The sequence below is a fragment of the Anneissia japonica genome, unplaced genomic scaffold (genome assembly GCF_011630105.1).
Source record: "Anneissia japonica isolate Jap-2015-1 unplaced genomic scaffold, ASM1163010v1 scaffold456_len727751_cov192, whole genome shotgun sequence".
Lineage (NCBI taxonomy): Eukaryota > Metazoa > Echinodermata > Crinoidea > Comatulida > Comatulidae > Anneissia > Anneissia japonica.
Genome location: NW_022713155.1, coordinates 290,291 through 299,941, shown reverse-complemented (window position 1 = coordinate 299,941; position 9,651 = coordinate 290,291). Strand labels below are relative to the sequence as shown.

At 35.3% G+C, this 9,651-nt stretch overlaps 2 protein-coding genes across 2 annotated transcripts in view; both read left to right on the top strand.

Annotated features, from left to right (window-relative positions):
* The window catches only part of LOC117108288 (proton-coupled folate transporter-like), a 6,940-nt gene extending 4,954 nt beyond the window's left edge, over nt 1-1,986 (top strand). The window contains exons 4-5 of the mRNA XM_033250268.1: nt 10-166; nt 1,462-1,986. Of these exons, the coding sequence (XP_033106159.1) occupies nt 10-166; nt 1,462-1,570 (266 nt within the window). The 3' untranslated portion in view covers nt 1,571-1,986. The remainder of the gene's footprint in view (nt 1-9; nt 167-1,461) is intronic.
* Nucleotides 1,987-3,752: 1,766 nt separating this feature from the next.
* LOC117108273 (proton-coupled folate transporter-like) lies at nt 3,753-7,314 on the top strand. Its single transcript, XM_033250247.1, has 4 exons — nt 3,753-4,808; nt 6,242-6,364; nt 6,521-6,686; nt 7,209-7,314. Exons 1-4 carry the CDS (start codon nt 3,782-3,784, stop codon nt 7,312-7,314), a joined length of 1,422 nt encoding a protein of 473 aa, XP_033106138.1. The 5' UTR covers nt 3,753-3,781.
* The last annotated feature ends 2,337 nt before the right edge of the window (nt 7,315-9,651 follow it).

Here is a 9,651-nt window from a genome sequence, read left to right as displayed (position 1 = left end):
GTTTTACAGAGGTAGTTTTAGCGATAGCTGGCTGCAGTATTGCTGTTGCTGAGGTCATTGCACCAGGAATATTTCAAACTATTTACGGCTTTACATTACATATATCGACGTCAATCACCTTCTTTTTTATGTTCTTCATTTATGCTCCGTGTGCATTGATAATAGGGTAAGATAATTTTACTGATGCTTCTAATAAAAAAAATATACTGTCTTTTATGAAATTTAAAGATTTCAATATTTTCGTATTTTTGGGTAAAATGTTATTTGCTTTCAATTTAAAATTATTATGAGAAAAAATATCTTGGTAAATTAACGGACGTATATAAATAATAATTTGCTGGTAATCGATATTAGGATTTTGGTAGTAACACATTAGTAAACATATATGATGGACAAATTGTTTTGATATGTATTTCATTTAAATTCATTAAAATATGTGGTAGTCGGAACAAGGTTTTAGTTCCGGGCTGATTTACATATGAAAATGCATTGTATGCAAAGAAAGAAGTACCGGTACTTAATAAATGATCAGTATATTTTTATTGAACATTTCATCACAGATGGTATAACTTTATAATGTACATATATTTTAATTATATTGTATATTTTATCGTTATTGTTGTTTAAATAGTATATCATTAAACCGATTTTAAACTTTCACACATATTTTGAGCTGCTCTGGATAACGGATAATTCTTTGAAAAAGTCTGAATAGCTTAAAAACGATTCTGTGTTTTGAATATTTTCATAAAATTAAATCGTTCTTTTAACAGGATGACATAGGCTACTATCACCTTCACATGAGAAAGCAATTAAAGCTCTGTCCAGATTATCAAATTTTCTTCGACAAAAGACTGTTGTATGCCCATATATAGTCATGATGTTCTTATATATGGTCATGATGTGCCTATATGTGGTCATGACCATATTTAGACATGTCACATGTATGATTCTGTTAATTAATTTTGGGCTGAGATGTTTTGCCAAATTTTCAGTAAAAACTATAGATTTTAAGTATCTAATTATCAAGGCTCATACAATCGACTACCAACTTTGCCTAATATCTGTTGGTATGCAACTAAACGACATTGTAGTGTCTTTTATTTGTTGGAATTTTAGTGCGGAGCAGCAGTGGCAGATTTTTTTTTTTAAATGAGAAAAAAAAATGAAAATCATATTAAATTTTAAGTCTGAGAGTTCCATTTCTGGCCTTAGAGGTGCTACAGGCCTAATCTTTTTTTTTACCTCACTACCAAACTTGGTAGGACTGAGGTGGTAACCCGTTACCTGGGAAAGTCCTTCCGTGGGCCACCTCTATTTTGAATTGCTGTATCCGCCCACTGAACAGTATGTTTTTCTCAAAAAATTATTAATTATGCATTTATATTCACACGGTTTGGGGAAAATTATGACGCAAATGTACTGGTATTGAACTATATATTTTTATTTGTTATTTGACAGTATTTATGCAGGTTTGATACCAACATCATGCAGTAATCCCGGTAACGATCAAGATGAATTACAAAGTGAAGATACAGAAGACATACTACTTTTAGCTGAGAAGTGTTAATTTCTTATAGGCCTATCAATTGTTTTCAGTAAACAAATATTATGACCCGTCAGATTCTCTTGGTCGGTAAACAGAAACAGCAATGAAGTCCAAGAAACACTAAAATATCAGTCAATTAAGAACAATGCACTGCAAATTTTAAAGGATCAGATAAATCATCAACTCAATTTATCATAAGTCTATCAAAATACATATTTGCTGAATTAAAGAGACAATTTAATGGCAAAAAATTGATAATTTTCAATAGCTAAATAGCATATTTTTAAACGTAATTAAAAGATACAATAAAACTAATGTTTGCATATAAACAGTACACTGATGTTATTTCGAGTATATGTATGCCAATGTTAGTGCATGTTTGAAAACAAAATACAATAGGATAATAAGAATTAATAATGATAATGATGATGACGATGGTGATTACTTGCTAATAATTTTTCATGCGGTATTTATAGCTAGATGTTTCAATGTTTCCCGACTAGTGTATAGAATATCCTATGTGTAAATGCTGTCTCTTATACACATCTAGATGTGTATAAGAGACAGTATATACACTAATCAAGCTCCAAAGCCGAAATTTCAATTTTTAATCAAACCTCCGATTTCGGAGTTTCTGCGTACTATTATTATTAATTAAACAAGCTCTCTCTATATAGATAGAGCAAACTTTTAATCAAGCCTCCGATTTCGGAGTTTTTGCGTACTACACGCGAAAACTCCAAAATCGGAGTTTACAAACTTTTAATCAAGCCTCCGATTACCGAGGTTTTACTTTTGCGTACTGTGCGCGCAAACTCCAAAATCGGAGTTTTCAAACTTTTAATCAAACCTCCGAAGTTGGTGTATCTGCGCCAGGCTCATCTCCTTGCATACAGAGAGCAAACAACATTTTATCAACCCTCCGATTTCGGAGTTTTAAAAACTAATAATCGAACCTACGAAATCGGAGTATATGCTGAGGACTGATTAAAAGTTTTGCTCTCTCCATAGAGATCGGAGGTTTGAATCGGAGGTTTGAATACAAGTTAACTCAGATTTTTGAGTTTTCGCGTATAGTACGCAAAACCTCCAAAATCGGAGTGTTGGCGGCAGGCGCAGACACTCCTAAAATGGAGTATAACTACATACATGGATATAACATTCTTACTTCATATGATCTTTATATAATATTTACAGCATTCAAATTAAGGCCTAGGCCTATATGTTATTACGCCATCCCTTGACACTTGTGAACCTATAAGGGGAGGATACCAATGTAAACCCTGGCACACATTGCATCCTACGACGACGAAACCATATCCGCTTTCTGTGAGCGCCTGGTGCGCCGTCTGATGATCGGTGGTTTATTATTTTTAGGTCCATGGTCTGAGCTTGAAGCCTGGTTTCCATACAATCGCTACGCGCTATCGCCGACAGCTTTCGGTGATGCTGTCTTGGCCGTTCGAATCGGGGAGGCTTCGAGATTGTGTCGGATCTGCTTTGCAGTACAACGATTGCACTGAAAACACTGTAGCGACAGTGTAGCGATTAAATGGAAACCAAGCTTAACATACAAAACAAATACATACTTGTAAGCAATATTTGTTTAATAATAATAATAATAATAATAATAATAATAATAATAATAATAATAATAATAATAATAATAATAATAAAACAACACGGCATGTGCCACAAGAACAGTCGGCATCTTGTATCTTGGACCTTAAAATTGTTTATACCGGCCAAATAAAATCTATATAAAAAATATGGTTAACTAGTAAAATCATTTATGCTTCTGACGAGGAATATTATTTTGAAAATTAATGACTTTGAATCTACAAAATCATTCTATTTTTTATTTCAAAATGTTAATATTATTTTAAATAATCATTATCATTTATTGTCACTTTGACATCGTACCCGCATTTAACAGACAAATTAATATTTAATGGAAAACTAATAAACTTGAATAAGTGGATAATTTGGCAAAATGGGCAATTATTCTATGTATTATACAGTCAACCAATTATTTTTATTATTTTAAATCATCATTATTATTTAATATAACGATTACCATCGTACCCGCATTTAATAGAAAAAACACAAAACACCAGGCAAGTATAATTAACAAGTGATTCGGGCAAATATATTTGCAGAGCAGGGTAATCGAGAATTCATTGTAATTTGTTTCCGAAGAATTATTTTAGGTCTACGGTTAATGAGCAGAACATGAGTACGTACGGATCGATCCCAGCTGATACCAAGACAACCTCACGGAAGTCTTTCTTCATCGCTGACAAAAATTCAGAGGAAGATTACTCTGGAGATTCGTCTACTAATAATGCAATAATTCGTTCTGAACCGAAAAAAGAAGGCGTCTTACCGCCATTTATCAGTGCTGAAGTCTGTATCATACTTTACTCGTTTATTTACTCCGTAATATCTACAGTTAAAGTACAATACGTCAATTATATTGAAAGACTTGATTCCGATACCTTGGAGCCTGAAACCTGTGCCAACGAATCTTCATCCGAGGAATATGAGATCCAGATGCGTGTCAACTTTATCGTCCTTGGATTTGTGGTCTCTAGTAGTCTGACAAGTTTCTTTACAGTTCCAATAATAACTCAATTCTCACTACACATAGGATATAAATGGGGATTGGTAATAAACCTTATCTTCTTGCTTGTTTCATGCTGTATCTGGTTGATCTCGGTAAGCCTTCAAACCTCGTATTGGTGGATGGTTGTTGCGCAGTTTGTCCAAGGGCTTGGAGGAGGGGTTGCAGGTGCACAAGCTATAGCCACGGCCTACTTATCACTTATATTTGATGCGTATCATCTAACTAAACGCCTAGTCGTCATTGGTGCACTTTCTCAGCTTTCAAAGGGAGCTGCACAGTTAATCACCGGTTACGCGATCAGTGATTATAATTTTAACACATCATTTATTATAGCCGCATCGGTTTGTACTGCAGTGATTGTATATACCGCAACATACATCAAGGATATACCACCTAATGCCAGTGATACGACCGGTCGTGACATTTTCCGAAAAATAAAGTTACTTATTAAAGAAAATTCAGAAAAAGAAAATCGCGAACTTGCCTTAATATGTCTGGTTTTGTGTTGTGACTTGAGCATAACGGGATCTTCTAATGCACTTGCTCTTTTATACGTTGTTTCGTATCCACTTTGTTGGAATAGTGAAATAATTGGATATTTCCTGGCATTGCTTTGTGGATTGGGAAGCATAGGTTAGTATATTTGCGACCAGGCTAACTCCGCGTTGCATGCACCCATCCTGATCACGACTTCACAAGTCGTGAAAAGCGTTGCAGTGCTCAGCCTACCGGTGATCATGACTTGACAAGTCGTGATTTTGTAGGGTACTACACTGAGATAGTACCTGGCCGCTTTGGCGAATGCCAATTCATCGACAGACTTCTAGACGGATGTCTTTTGGCCGCAGGACGTTTCGCGACAGGACGTTTCGCCGAAAATATATTCGCCGACAGCCAATTCACTGACAGTCAACTCACCGACAACCAACTCGCTGACACTTTTTTGTTTATTAATTATGAGAGTTTGACATACATTTTGCCTACTGACATTTAGCCGACAGACAAAATGGAAATTTTATTGACAGAACGAAAAGTTTCTCCAACAAAGCCGTTTATCTGTCACTCGAAGGCCCATATCCAGGTTTATTGATCAGGAGTAGTTTTAGAAGTTTGAGAGAGGCCAAGTACCGGAAGGGTCAACCACACCTACCTCAGTCTCACTGGTTGGAGTTGAGTTGAAAAATAATGTAAATGTGTGAAAACTAAAAAATAGCACTCTCACATTTTAAAAAAAGTCCTATAAAATCATTTGAATTTGTATTAGCAAAAAAGTGGTGAACGTATATAGAAGATATCAATGCAATGCTCATCGACATTCAACAACCATCCACACAACATGAACCAAAGTTTAGTGCTAATTTCAGGACCACTGCCCCCCCCCCCCTCATCCACCCCTAAATCCGCCAATGTATAGGGATAATTCAGTCAAAAAGGTACCGTATTAAAAACTAAAGAAAAAGAAAATTGTCGGCGAATTGGCTGTTGGCAAATTGGCTGTCAGAGAATTGGATGTCACAGTCGGCGAATTGGTTTCGGCGAACTGGCTGTCGGCGAACTGGGAGGCCGGCGAATTATCTGTCGGAGCAAATTGAATGTTGGCGAATTAGCTGTCGGCGAAATGTCCTGTCGGCCAAAGAAACGTGAAGGCGAAAGACCATTTGGCCAAGTACGGTCTGGCGGCGAAATGCCTGTCAGTGAATTGGCTTTCGACCAAACATCCCATCACTCTCGAGTTGAAGTTGTGCATATCTACGTCATATTAAAGCAACTTGGTGGCACTTTTAAAAATAATAGGCCTCTAGGTAATTCCTTAACTTTAATGGAATTTATTAGGCCTCATAAAAAAATTTGTCGCGTATTGGCTTACGTATTAACAATTTGAGCATGTGTATTTACATGGGGATATTGTTTATGTTATTAATATAATATAAATTAAAATACCAATAACAGTAAAATATTAGTATCAATAATAATGATAATGATAATGCCGATGACAAGAACAAGGACAATAACATTAATAAATCAATTGAGCATTATATCCATTAATTTTTTTTTCGTATCCTCAGGACCACTTATCGTGTTTTTTGGCACTATTCCTGACCTGTACTTATCGTTGCTGGGGATGGCATCATCTGGGCTTTTTGTACTGTTCTGTGCATTTGGTTATTCAACTAAAATCATGTTCATAGGTAATAATAGGCATATCACATACTCACACGTCACACACACTACATGATTTATACATATACGCAAACCCATATATCTGTCTCGTATACACATCTAGATGTGCATAAGAGACAGGGATAGAAATACACTGAATGCTCTCCAGAGGAACACGTTTGCAGGTTGCCATCGACTTCAGTCTCTCCGCTTAACCAGCAACGGCATCAGTTCTATTGAAACTGGAGCGTTCAGTGACCTTGGAAATCTGCAGGAACTATATCTGGGAGATAACTACCTTGCTATCATTGGTGCCAATATATTTACTGGACTCGCATCACTCAAAGATTTGTATCTAAATACAAACTCTATTCAGGTATTAAGTCCAGGATCGCTGGAACCTTTGAAAATGCTTCAAACCATCCTCTTTATATGTATTTATTATTTCTATAGTATATTTTTACTGATTTTTTCTATGTAATTCACTACACAATGTATATCTTCAGTTTCAGCTAATTTACTATGAAAATGTATTGTACGGTATGCAAAGAAATATACTTAATTCAATATGAATCTGTTAATTTGGGAAGATATATTTTCAGTTGAAAGCTATGGGAATAACATACCATAATATACAAAGTCAGCAATTCAAATATTTAATTGTTCACGTTTAGGTCTATACAACTTCGATTGCCTAATAACTGTTGGTAAGCAACCAAACGAAATCGTAACTAGACTGTCTTTGGTTGTTGGAATTCCACTGAAGAGCAGTATGTCTTTCTATCTATCATGTATATATACTTCTCACATTGGGGAAAATATGACGTATGTGTGCTGGTATTTAACTATACATTTGAATTTGTTGTTTGACAGTACATATGCAGGTTTGATACCAACATCATGCCCTACTTACAGTACAGATCAAGATGAATTAGCAAAAGAAGAAACAGAAAAAGAAGCTCCACTTTTAACTCAGTAGTGTTAATTCTCATAACATTAGAGGCTGCCAAAAGCTGTTCGGTCGGTGAACAGGAACTGTGGTGAAAATCATAAAGTATCATAATTCAATTTAAAATATAATATTACGAATTTGAAAAGGTCAAATAAGTTATAAACATCAAATGAGACACATAGGCCTATTAAAATATTCGCTGAATCACAGACATTTGTTGCATGAACGTTCTTACCGCTTACTGTATAGCCAACGTTCCGGAGTGTCAATCAAACTTAACAACTGACCAATCAGAACAGCGCCAGAACACGCGCCTCTCACAAACAAGCACAAACACATGTGTTGTTTTGTGGGACCTTAGCAACAATACTCAAGGGGCGGGGCCATTTAATAGCTACTGCTACAAACAAAAAATTGAAACGGTAATGTTCATGTGTTTAATTTTCAATCAGAAGTTACAAAGTAAGCTATTTATTGTTTATTAGCTCAAACAGATAGAACATTCTAGCGTAATAGAAAACAATAAAACTAAGTGTTTGAAAACCTAAACAGTGCACTGAGGTATTTTGAATAATTTATCATTACTCTACATCTATTTTTTTTTTTGTTTTTGGAAAGTGCAAAAATGTTGTGTGTATGCGCGATACAATATAATAGGATAGTAAGGAATAGTAATAATAATTATATTGACGATAATGATGATGATGATGGTGATTATGATGATGATACTGTTGATGATGACGAATATACATAGGGCCTATATTTATATAGGCATATATTATATATATATATATATATGATATATATTATATGAAGAAGACGTGTCCACGTGTGTTTCGAAACATAGAATATAATATAGCGTAAAAGTAATGAAACTCAAAAAACGATTTACCTTCCTATCATGCACGATAATACTTTCTTCCTATTTACTATTTGTATATGAATGAAATACTAATTATTGTTCAGTGCATTTTAGAATTCTGAGAATATTCATCGTGTTATATTTTTTAAAGAAACATCGTACTGTACCGACGTCATCTAGGTTTTCTACACTAATTTAAGGGTATGGGTAGACTTGCAGGGTCTTTGTCTAATTATTAAATTTATATCACCATAAGCTATAAAAATGTGTAAAATATAAGCATGAATCTACTCCCCCACCCCCCACCCGAAAATTACTCGCGCCCCACCAAAAAAAATCACGGTCAAGTAGTTAAAAATCACCTATAATCACCTTATTTTGCGAATTAGCGCCCCTCAACTGATCATCAAGCCCAGGTCAAGTAGTTAAAATCACCTATAATCACCCTATTTTGCGAATTAGCCTTCACCATGCCTCGCGATGTCACCGGGGACGCAACTGCCAAAAACTATTTTTGGCAGCGAAGGGACACTATATAAATAAACAATCAACAAACTGCCGGGTTTCTTGGTTGATTTGCAAGGTACTACATGGCTCAACTATTTTTGACTTAGGGGTTACGGTAATTATTATAAGCATAAGTCGCACACAAATCATACGACGTCACTGACAACGGGACGGCAACTCGATTTTGAGATTAATTTTCCGAATAAAGTTATACTAAATAACTTCTAATGACGAACTATTGTCTTCAGTTGTCTTTGTTAGTCATTCAACTGTCATTTTATCTATTTTTTCGGTGATATTACCATTCTCAATAATCTATAAAACACCAACATTACAATGTTACGTTAGATCGATCGGTGGGGACGCCGTGGTGACGCCTGTAGGGTCAATTTTCGTCGGAAGGTATCAAGATGATAAACAGTTTCATTGGACAAAATTATTGTTTATGTTAACCACATGCTTACCAATAAACAATCAACAAACTACCGGGTTTCTGGGTTGATTTGCAAGGTACTACATGGCTCAACTATTTTTTACTTAGGTGTTAATTGGTAAAAGTTGCAGACAAATCATACGACGTCACTGACAACGGGACGGCAACTCGATTTTGAGATTAATTTTCCGAATAAAGTTATACTAAATAACTTCTAATGACGAACTATTGTCTTCAGTTGTCTTTGTTAGTCATTCAACTGTCATTTTATCTATTTTTTAGGTGATATTACCATTCTCAATAATCTATAAAACACCCACGTCATAACAACGTCACATTAGATCGATCGGTGGGGACGCCGTGGTGACACCTGTAGGGTCAATTTTCGTCGGAAGGTATTAAGATGATAAACAGTTTCATTGGACAAAATTATTGTTTATGTTAACCACATGCTTACCTAAGACTATACTGACACTGGTTTCAAATCACGGTCACGTCGTTAAAAATCACCTAAAATCACCCTATTTGCGAATTAGCGCCCCTCAACTGATCATCGAGCTCC

Excerpts from the sequence above, each read along its gene's own strand:
- LOC117108273 (XM_033250247.1), top strand. The coding sequence starts at position 3,782 with ATGAGTACGTACGGATCGATCCCAGCTGATACCAAGACAACCTCACGG. Across the intron at positions 6,365-6,520 it reads AACTAAAATCATGTTCATAG|GTTGCCATCGACTTCAGTCT; the intron begins GTAATAATAGGC and ends ACACGTTTGCAG. Across the intron at positions 6,687-7,208 it reads CTCGCATCACTCAAAGATTT|TACATATGCAGGTTTGATAC; the intron begins GTATCTAAATAC and ends GTTGTTTGACAG.